This window comes from Bombus vosnesenskii, unplaced genomic scaffold (assembly GCF_011952255.1).
Source record: "Bombus vosnesenskii isolate JDL3184/JDL3185 unplaced genomic scaffold, Bvos_JDL3184-5_v1.1 scf7180000014105, whole genome shotgun sequence".
In the NCBI taxonomy this organism is placed as follows: Eukaryota; Metazoa; Arthropoda; class Insecta; order Hymenoptera; family Apidae; genus Bombus; species Bombus vosnesenskii.
This window is the reverse complement of record NW_022883371.1, coordinates 4,132,416-4,144,024: the sequence shown is the minus strand read 5'-3', so window position 1 is coordinate 4,144,024 and position 11,609 is coordinate 4,132,416. Positions and strand designations below refer to the sequence as shown.

At 32.9% G+C, this 11,609-nt stretch overlaps 1 protein-coding gene across 3 annotated transcripts; it reads right to left on the bottom strand.

Annotated features, from left to right (window-relative positions):
• Positions 1 to 12: 12 nt before the first annotated feature.
• Positions 13 to 10,833, bottom strand: LOC117239632 (WD repeat-containing protein 75). Of its 3 annotated transcripts, none has more exons than XM_033505356.1 (15): positions 10,501 to 10,832; positions 10,087 to 10,288; positions 9,827 to 10,005; positions 9,619 to 9,738; positions 9,333 to 9,520; positions 9,101 to 9,259; positions 8,824 to 9,017; positions 8,564 to 8,748; positions 8,337 to 8,500; positions 8,084 to 8,270; positions 7,832 to 8,010; positions 7,587 to 7,759; positions 7,289 to 7,471; positions 649 to 767; positions 13 to 279 (listed from the first exon to the last, which is right to left on the bottom strand). In XM_033505356.1, the coding sequence occupies exons 1-15, from the start codon at positions 10,629 to 10,631 to the stop codon at positions 33 to 35; spliced, it is 2,610 nt and encodes an 869-aa protein (XP_033361247.1). In that variant the 5' UTR covers positions 10,632 to 10,832; the 3' UTR covers positions 13 to 32. The 3 variants fall into 3 exon arrangements, 1 of the variants encoding a protein (XP_033361247.1); XR_004494498.1 differs by lacking the exon at positions 13 to 279 and adding an exon at positions 986 to 1,216 and having other exon boundaries at positions 693 to 767; positions 10,501 to 10,833; XR_004494497.1 differs by lacking the exon at positions 13 to 279 and adding an exon at positions 1,028 to 1,216 and having other exon boundaries at positions 693 to 767; positions 10,501 to 10,833.
• Positions 10,834 to 11,609: the final 776 nt, after the last annotated feature.

Genomic DNA, 11,609 nt, shown 5'->3' with positions numbered 1-11,609 from the left:
TCGTCTTTCGTGTATCGTAGAAATAAAAATCTTCACACTATATTATAAATATTTTCAGATGGTAAAGTTGGTTCAAGATTGTCATCTATCAATTGTTGTTCAATCTCCTCTCGATCTGGAAGTATAGTTCTAAGGAAAGACCAATCGTGATCGACAAGTTGTACTTTTGTCTCATCGACATTATCGATTTCAGCTATAGGTGGAGATTCACGATTTTCCGGTCGTGATAGTTCTTCTTCGCTTTCCTCTGACTCTTCGTCATTCTGGATTGTTTCATCCCTAAGCAAATCAAAATGAAAAGCATGTAATTTGTCCAAAATCGACTAACTACTAAGTTATCATTTCAAAGCTAGTACTTGAAGATCTATTACTTAAAGCTTTAAGTAGTTTTAATTTCTCAATTATAATAGTTCACTTCCAAACATTTCTCACAATTAGACTGTGGATCTTAATGCTATTTTACATTCCTATGAATATAGTTAACTTAATAGAGTTTTATTTGACTTACTAATTATTACAACGAATACTTCACTTTGAAAATTTTATATACTTTTGTTATTGTTGTTCTTTTCAATTTCAGAATAAATGTGTAAACATATCCATACAGTATACATATAATTTATTAATTACAATGTTTCATTAAATTACCTCTCGATTTTATCGTCGGGTGATTGAGTTTTTGACACAGATGGCGAGAGCAGAGATGTGATGAATGATGCACAAAGCATCTTCATGGGCGGTAATGTGTGGGCTGAGACGCTGAGAAGCTGAAAGGCAAAATTAATATTATCATAAATATCGAAATTCACGCAGTTCTTAATACATTCAAAATGTGCTTAATATCTTTTTGAAAAAAAAGAAATAAATAAATAAAATGCTCCTTTTAAATAAAAATGTTCGTTTACCTAGATAAAAATAAACAACGAATTAAAGACGATAAAGAAAGAAACAAGAAAAAGAAAAACATTTCAAGTAAGGAGCTAACTATAATTGGGAAAGATACGTATGATATTTAACGTGCGTTTACTTCTTCGGTAATACTTGTGACGCTCGCGACATCCGATTAGTTAATTAGTCTTAAGGCTGACGCAGGCACACCCCCGAACGAAAATTTCTGCAATTCCTGCAATCTTCTACTTCAGATCTAGGTTGACGCGTCTCTTACAACCTACACGAATATTCTTCTCGGTATACACCAGTTTTCGCCAGAAAGTTGCTAGAAAAGACGCATGTTTCATCAAGCAAAACACAAGCGATAGTACCGAGAAACATACACTATCTATATTTAGTATCTTAACAGAGTATAATAGTATTTCACAGAGTTTCCCTTTTCATCGATTACCATTGAGATGTCTAATATAGTCGCACGGTATTTAGTATTTTGTATGATATTATTTCGTAGAGTTTCCTTTAATTAACTCTTACTGGGATATTCCGTGCATATAATATACAAAATTCTCTAAATAATTGTAATATTAAAATGTTAGCTAAATCAACGATAAATAATTAACGTTTATTATATTAAAAATACGAACAGCTTAACACGTTACTGTTAAAGTATTATCCTATCTTTAGAGTTACACCATCTTTTTCACTACCGGTGTTTTTAAGCTCACGAGATATACGCATAAGTAGTACTTTTTAAATAGCTGCATCGATGCAACGTACGCGTCACCGAATGTGCAAATATCAACAAATGTATTAAGCATATAAATTGACAGAGCTATTATCTTAACGAAATTAAAATCGAAACATGTAAATGGATCAAAGGTGCATTTAATTGGGAAGAAGGTCAATCTGTCGACGTGTGACGTCCTCGTGGATTTTGACGAAATCTTTTTTAATTACCTTGTTGGTGACGCGCGTATAACGAGAAAAATAATAAAAACAGGCAGTGGGACCTCTACGACCTTGACAAAATAAAATACCGTCTTAGTCAACAATACGGCTTACTCTGTCCTATGGAATGGAGATAGATCTTTAAATTTTTAAGTGTTCAGCTTTGTTGACACTATGAGCGTTATCGCTGTAGTATTGGTTGGGCCACGTATCTTTCCGGCGATCGGGTCGCATCGCAAGGCGACTTGCCAAATCGAGTCACACATATTGATAACTTTTGAACCAATGGCTTCCCAAACTCGAAACCGTTGCATTCCGCTTTTGTCCATCGAGTAACATTAGAAAATAGAAAAAAAACAATTTTAGACAGAGATGCCTCGAAGAGAGGTTTAACTGTAAACGTCGTTTTATTTTTTCCAAGGTCACTGGGATCGGACCGCTTGTTTTTATTAGATTTCTCGTTATAATTCGATCTCGTCGAAATTCACGAGGGCGTCATACACCGGCAGATTCACCGGGAAGAAACAATGCACCGCTGTACAAGTTTACGGGAGAATGGCGACCAGTTTGAAACAATCTAAAAAGATTAGATAGAATACCCGTCTCGATATACACCTACACGTGAGGGGAATACGATTTTATTAATAGGTAACGTAACAATATCAGGACAGCCCCCGCGGGAGATAAAACTTTGTTCCTAGCTTCCTCAACAGGTTCGTCCTGACCTGATTTTACCGCAACATTTGCAAACAATTCCGGAGCGACGTTGAAAACCATCGTTCTCCATTGTGCACCGTAACGAGAATGAATAAAGGCTCGTACTGTCGAAAGTTTTGATTCTTCATCGGCTGTTGGAACTTTGCTTTCCAGTTCGTTAATCTATCCGAAAAATCGGAAACTTATTACGCACATCTGAAGCTTCGCTCCGACTGGTGCGCACGACGATCTATCATTTTTGTCGGGGCAAATAACTGTGGCCGCAGACTGAGAGACATTAAGAGAAAGTTAAAGATAAATTATTGATACCGAATGAATTAATAAATTGGAATAAATAGAGATATGAAACTTATATAACGATATATTAAACTGTTTAATTATGAGCAGCGGATGTTTAATATTAGATTAATATAGTCCATCAGGATAGATTTAGAAATATGAAATTTAATTATTTCGCACGTCTAAAATTAAATTGTTGATATTAGCAAAAAAGTGAGAATATATATAGCAATGATAGGAAATAATATAAAATTATTGCTACCGAAGAGAGAAATTGTTTTGTAATTTAGAAAAATACTAGGGTTCGTGTTTGATTTCTTGTTATGCATTTCTAGAAAAATATAGAACGTAACGTAACATAAATAAGGAACAGTCATCAGGTGGTTCATAAGCAATTAACTCTACTATTCCACAGAATTGACGCAATATGCAAGAAAGCTGTGAGCTAGCGGATATCCGTGTACTGTGAATCTTAAGTAACGACGTAGACCTACCTAATTAATCAATAGCTACGAGATGCTTTGTGTCCGCTTTTATACGTCTTCAAAACTGAAAATGCTCCTAAGCACGTTTCAAAATATCTTTGTGATTATTTAGAAAAATATACAAAATATGCCTAGCACATTATTTGGAAAAAATGAAACAGGAAGATATCTCTTATAAATATGAAAAATTTAACTAGCCAAAACTATATAAATAGTGAAAATAGTTTTTTCTTTCTTTAAAACAGTCATTAAAAACGTTTAGTTCCCCGCAAAAAAAATTGATATCTTCTAATAGATTCTCTCGATAAACGTTAAAAAAAATAACGCGTATAGGTCTCTGAACGATCTTGTAGAATTAATTATCCGCTGCGTCCGTGTTCTCCATAACGCCATCATTAGCGGATCATGCGGCCTTAAGGACCGCAGAAACTCATGTGATGATCCTTAATTTGCTTAGCCTCCAGACACTAAAGGCGTTCTCCAAATGGGGCAAGATTTTACTTTTAGACAAGCTGATATTATCGCGTTCATTTAAATGATCACACGCAGACCGACATCGTATACGAGACAGTTCAAACGAGTTTCTCTCTCTCTCTTTCTCTCCCGTCTACTTGTTGCACCAGCTTGGTCACGATAAGGGAAACTCGGTCTATTGATTTTGCATTGGCCTTAAAGCAATGAGATTTTGTAGCGGTACACGTGGACATCCCTTCTTGAGACCGATCTCCATTGTTCTTTGGAATGTTTGCGTGATATCAAACGGTCAGTTTATTTCTGAATTTCGCCTCTATCTCCACCCTGTTGGCCAATTACAAATTTCTTATCATCCTGAAAGAGAAGTGAACGAGTGAGACCAAATATTATTTGTTTCTTTTCTTCGCCTTTATCTCCTCTATAATTATTTCACAAAAAGATACCAATATGTTCGTTGTGATTTTCAATGTTTTCAGGCCTTTGAAAGAATTCTTCTATGTGTTAGGTGTTGAAAGTTGAGATTTTTGAAAGAATTATTCAGCCTGCAATTTTATCACGTACTTGGACGATTTCCGGGAAGATCGAGACGATTCCTTGAGTGACGCGTGCCGAAGGTTTTTCCGTCGAAGACAATGCCCTAGGTCAGAGGGACAACTGGAACGCCGTGAGAGGGTGGGAGTGCGGAGAAGTAGCTCCTATATTAAATCATGGCGAGGCCACTTCCCAAAGTCAGTTCTACGTTGAACGCTCAGCCAAGAAACTCTTCATCGTTGTGACTCTTTTTCCATCGTTTTATCGAGCAACACGTTATCATCTCTTCTTCTACTTTACTGTGAAGATATCCTTGTGAGCGGTGTCTATTCCTCGATACAATCAAGTGTAAAGCAAAAGAAGAAAATAAAAGGTAAATTTAAACAGAGGAGATCGAGATCTTGATATTCTGCAATTTGTTTGATATTCTTCGTTGAAAGTAACTTTTGGGCGTTTGTGATTGGCAGAATTTTTCAAATATTACACTGAAGTATCAAGCTGGTGACCACGTTCTTCAACTAAATTATCTCGTGTATCAAGAGAGAGTAGAAGTAGCTTCCGACGTCTATCTACGACAATTTCGGGCATGAAGTTAACAGCGTGGAATTCTGTGTGCATCCTGATAGTCGTCTTCTTCCTAATGGTTACCACGTCTGCATATCCTGCTGGCAATCCAGAGATAGTGAGTACCTCTCTTCATATACTTTCAGTGAAATTGTGTAACTTACACTTGAATAACGCTGACAAGTTACTTCAACTATCTCTGATTATTTAAATTTGTTGAAGATGATACATTTATTGTGTTACTTTGATCTGTTAAACGTAATGGTACACGTCTTTCATCAACGTTCCATCGTGGTCCATTTATCACATTCTGCATCTCGTTTTCTATTCTATTCTTTCCTGTAGATGGTTTAATACATCAATTCTTGATATAAATCTTGTTTGAAACGTAACCACGTGCTGAGAGTGGCGCGTGGGCATCTGCTTGGGGCTTTGACTCATAAAGTCGCGTTCCTCTCTACGAATTAGGCACGTAGATGCGGCGAAAAGAACGATAAAGCGGATAAGTATAGGAAGACACGTTCGTGAGTCAGCCAATTATACAGCAACCGGTGATGTCCGGTGAATATCCAGAAACTATTAAATCAAAATGTAGTCTCTGAAAATGATGCAGCTTTCTTCATTGCATTAATTTTTCATTGCTTCATTATAATCTTCATTATAATTCTTGTTTTCGCAAAAAGAAAAAAAGAAATAATCGTTCTATCGTTTAAAAAAACGATAATTTCAAACAAGTCATGATTTTCTGGCAATCAGAAAATGTTATCGTTAGGTCGCGCGAGTTTGCATTGACAAAATGGAGCAAATAGATAAAGGGGAAACACATAATACACGTGTATGGCGATAATTTCGCCTGAAATGACATAATTCGGTCATCGATATTCATATAGATACAACAAAGATTTTCTCAATTAGATATAGAGCTATAATTGAATTTCCAATTAATTATCATACGTTGACTGTTTCATAAGTTGTTGGTTTGTGTGAAATATTTCTTTTCTTTAAATAAACAGGAATTTTTGTTTAATCTTTTACGCAGAGTACAGAGAAATCAATAGAAATAAATGGAATTCCGTGTTTCCCTTCTTATAAGCACGTGGGATGCATATGATAATATTGCAAGCACGAGTGGACGTTGCTCGCGAATGGTACTTATTAAATCAATCTCTTTTCTCTACTTGTATTGGTATATCTAATCAAACCGAACTGTAGGTGGTACCGTAAACAGAAATCATGCTTGTGAAAATTCCGTTCGAATCGTTCGATTATAATTAATTCCTCCAAAGTCACAATCTCGAGATTCTATTTCACAAATATTTTTATCACAATTTTTTTTAATATTTCATAGCGATATTAAAATTGTAATATAATTGAGAAACGGAAGGATGATGTTAAATTACTTGAAATATATCATAGTTTTAATTTTGTATAATTTTTAAATTAAATTCTAAAATTAAATAAAAAAAAAGTCACAATTATTAAAACAGAAATGATAAAAGTGATTTATAAATAAAATTTGCATAAAAAAGGAACATTTTAAATTGCGACTTCCTTTTATCGAGACGATTGTTCAATTTATTTATATATTTGTTTCATAGTGCACACAGTTCTTTAAGTTTTATTAAACGTTACCAATTATTTTTTTAAGATGTATAACTTGCAGGCGATCGAGAATATGCGACAGATCCCACAGTGGCACTGTTTACGCTACAGAAAATTCGATCTCGTACGCCGGTGTCGGAATTACCGTTTAGGAAGGAAACACTGACAAACACAAACTCATCGCAATCCCGTATGGACGACCGCAACGGATAAGTCACAATATTTCAAGTTTCATCGACCAGCTGTTCTAAATGTTCTGCTGCAAATACTCAAACTTATATAAAAATGAAATGAGATGTGGCACGCCATAATAACACTTTGGAATTACTTATGATCTTAGTTGATAAATGCAACTTGCATAGATTTTAATTTAATTCTTCATGTCTCGTTATTTACTGCAAGACTGTATTTCCAAGACTTCAAAATTTATCTTCGTCTTTTAATTTGTATAAAATAGAAACGGGAAAGAAGATAGATAAAAAGATGAGAATATCTTACGGGATTAACAGTTTCCATTTTCCTAAGATTAAAACTTTGATAAAGATTACTATATATTGTATTAAGTTATTAATATTACTTGTACTTCTATATTTCCTACTTAATTATTTATACTATATTTTACGAGAAATTGTGTATATATAAACGCTCTTTGATCTCATTGTAAAATGAGAATATGTTCTAGAATAAAATTATTTTTTCTATCACGAAATTATTTTCAGATGAATATCACCTACCTGTCGAATCATACGTCCACTAATTATAAACATAAATTGCAAAGGTATATTTTTTTTACTTACCTCTTTCACCATTCCTTTTCCTGTTTTCAGTTGTTCGTGCATAAATAGAGCGGGTACTTCCTTGTCTGTGGTAGTTGTGCTCGCTATTAAATTGCTAAACGCGGTCGCAGGAACTGTTGCATTCGTAGATAAAATTTCAAGAGAAATAGTCACTTCGGATTCTGGTTCTAACGTTAATAATTCCTATTGATAAAACAATTAGATATATATAGTACATATGATCATTGTATTGGATGATTCAATAAATGTACAGATATTTTATATCAATACGTTTTGCATACATTTGCCGTGTACATACTTGATTAGAATCTAAAAAGAAAAGCTGCGATCTTCGTTGCCACGATCTGTACGATGAATCTCGTTTCACTTGTAAATGTGGTACAAAGGTGGCTCCCAAAATGAAACTATTATTTTCGATAAAATCTTTTCTTGTGTAGACGGGTGTCGATTTGTGGGGTGTGAATACAAACACTAAAATTAATAGATTACTTGCTATGCAAAAATAAAAATTTGGGTATCTTTTAAAGCAAGTTATATATTTACGTGAATTATCGGTGGTGAAAACAGCCATGTACATTGATTTCGGATCTGCCGTAAGAGTTGCAATTTTTAGAGGTACGCTCCATATTAACGTAAGCGATAGGATGTTCCACACTGCAATATGCTGCGTGGAAACTGCTACCACAAGATGACAAGCATCTTGCTTTCCAAATTCAATTCGCCTAGTAAAATATATATAATAATCCCAATGCTGTTCTTATGATTATTAGAAGGTCTAATTTTCATAAAACTTACGTCACTGGATACTGATATTGACAGTGTGTAAGGCTACATTTAAACGTACAAGTATCGGGAGTCCATATTGTTAGACTAGAATCGAAACCAATACCAACTAATGAACCATCAATTGAAAAACCAGCATCCGTTGCAGGCAGATTTCTGTAATCTCCTACACTATGGCACTGCCAGCATTTATTTTTTTCTACAACAAATATAATCTTAAAGTTTAATACTACAATTCTCTTATTACAATATAACTTTTACATACTGTGTAAAGATGAAGGTTCTACAAGATGCCATAATTTGAATTTTCTATCTCTGCCTGTTGTAACTGCCAGTGTTCCCTCGTCACCGAATAACATGCACGGTTGGAAGTGCAAAGCATTCACACCGCCATCGTGAGGAAGCTCGATTGACGTGTTTAATGCGAACCTAACAGGTTGACAACACAGAAACTTAATATTTACACATCAAGAATGCATATCTTGTACTTACTGTTGTTGTTTAACGTTATACATCCAAAATTTCAGCCTCACTTCTATACATGACATTTTATCGTTTCGTTCTTCAACAGTCGCCATCCACATACCATCATGATTTATTGCTATCTTTGTAACTTCCGTGTTTATAATAAGTACATTACGTTCTTGCGTTAAAAAATTTTGTGCCGTAATATTTATCTGAAAATTTATTAACAAGTTAATAAACGACATAGCGTAAATTTTTTACCTGTTTTATATTACACTGTTACTCACATTATATAATAAACTTTTCGTATGGGTATTATAAAATTGAACATGTCCTGTACGACTATTTAAAACTAAACAATTCGTACGTGGATCAACGATAAGGCCAGCAGGAAATAAATCTTTAGAAGATAAGGTCACGCCCCATGTAAAATTTTGTATAACTGATGTCAATTTTCTTTGTGGATTTACAACCACGATACCTATGAATATAGATATATTTTATAAATATATTTCATCTATCTAAAATAGATCTAAAGATTTAAATATCTAAAAATATTCATACCATTATCTAAAGTAGATACAGCCACATATAAATTATCAGGAGCAATAGTAAGGTGTTTAATAGGTGCAGGTAATCGAGGAAGGAAGGATTTTTGATGTGAATTTGCTAAAACCCATTTCACTAGAACACATTCTCCTCCTCCTGTATACATGTGACCACCTGCAATTTTTATGGTATATACAGTTATTGTACATGTTGAAATTTAAAAAAATATAAGAAATATATATCTTACCTGATTTACTGAATGCTATTTCTGTAACAGGTAATGTATGCCAATGATAAACTGCTGTATAAGGTCTTGTTTGAAACAAACCCTTCCATACTACGACACGACCAGTTGTATCTCCTGTGGCAACACATTCTTCTTCTGGATGTCCAGCAATACACGTTGGTATTCTACCTGTTTTACCTGTCTTATGTCTGCGATCATGAAATACAGTGGCATTTATAAGTATTTTTTATTGAAAATTTCAGTTTGTCTTTAATGTTAAATAATTTTTCTTAAGTATAATACATACAATTTATCAACAAAATTTCTTGATGGATTCAATATATGCAAATCTACATCATGAAGGAGTGCTATTAAATTTTCACCATGATTACCAATTATATCAACATAGTATTCATAAGATTTTGTCCTGTAATAATATGTAAGAATAATACATCGCATAAATAATACATAATAAGAGCTTCATTCATAATTATTGAAGTGCAAATTTTTCTTACGATATACATGTAGACTTTGCACAAACTCCATTATCTAGATCAAATAACACTATATAAATTTTTGTATTGCATTTGGAAATATATGTTACAAGCACTTGACGCAACTCATTTCCATTATGAGTTTTATAATTTACAATGTGAAACGTTTTTATTTTTGGCTCTATTTGAAATTTTAATTTCTGTAAAAAGTATAACAATTATGGATTTATAAAAGCCTCAAAAAGGGAAATCATGGTAAAAAATACATTTAATGTTTATACCAATTTCTTTGTGATAATGCCACTTTGACAACTCCAAAAATTTAATTCTCCATTTTCTGTACAGGCAATGATCAGATTAGGATTTTCTGGATGTATTATTAATCCTGCAATTCTGTAATTTGCTGGTTCTAATTCTTTAACAAAATCTCCAGTTTGTGTACTGTAAGCTCTTATAACATGCTTCCATACTATGTATAATGTTCTGTAACGTATATGTATTATTTAATAGAAATATTAACTATAACTTTGTTCTTGAATACCGTAGTCCAACATTTATAACGATATTTACTCATATAATTTCATTAACAAAATTAATGAAGTACATGTTTAGTACCATCATGTTTACAACCAGAAATTTTATATTTAAACGCCAAAAAAAATTATAATTTTTGTATATGCTGAATTAAAACTTACTCTCCATCGTGTGAAAAAACTGGCCGTTGATCAATTATACTTCCTCCGCCTTTTCTCGTTAAAACTAAATCGTCTACATCAATTACTTCAATATTTGTTGATTCGCGTCGCGAATTTAATTTCATTTGCATTTTTTCACTTATGTCGTAAGAGATCAATGTTCCTAATAATTAAACGCGGTATTGTATACCCCATATATTAATGACACAATAAGATACAAAATACAGTAAAAAATATTATATTTTGATAACTACAAACGCTTAAAACATAAATTAACCAAACCAAATGCCTATCACATGGTTTCTTCTCGTATCCAAAGATCCAAATACTTAAACAAACTTCATCTACCATTTCTGCAACTGTAATGATAAAAATACCTAGATCTTTAGGTGCAACTTCATTTCGAAGAATCATAGTATATTTTTTCACAATCGTAATAACAGCTAGTAATAATCTTAATAAATGTAAAAAAATTTGTATAATTATTTATATATTTAATATTCATAAATAAAAATATCAACTATAATAAAATATTTTAAAAACTTGTTATTAATTTACAGACTACACATTCACCTACTACAGCAATTGAAATTGTAGTTTAGCGACATCTGAAATACTTTATGCACGTCATAAAATGCATCGATAACTGTAGTATTCCTTTTATCGGAATCCACAATACAATATGTCGACATAGTAGATTCGAACCGTAGGGAATCTTCTTTATCAATAGTAGATGAACTAGTCATTTATTAATTCTACTAACATAATAGAATTGATCGGTTTTAAATTGAATTACTTCCTCTACCGATAAGTTTCAATTTCTTATTGTAAAAAATTGTATCTTTATAATGATTATACTCACATTATTGTATTCTGTATATTCGTTAAATGTTAATAATGAATGTGTGATATTAATAAAAAGAAAGAAAATTGATAAAACATTAAACACAATAATGTTTATACTTTAACATACTCTATTCGACGAAACCTTTTTTTCGAGTAACTGTTGCTTTATTCTCCCTTAACTTTACACATTATGGACAGTAACATAAGTGGGAACTTAGAAAAAGAAAAACTGATCAGGCTTTCAAGCTACTTCAATAAATAAA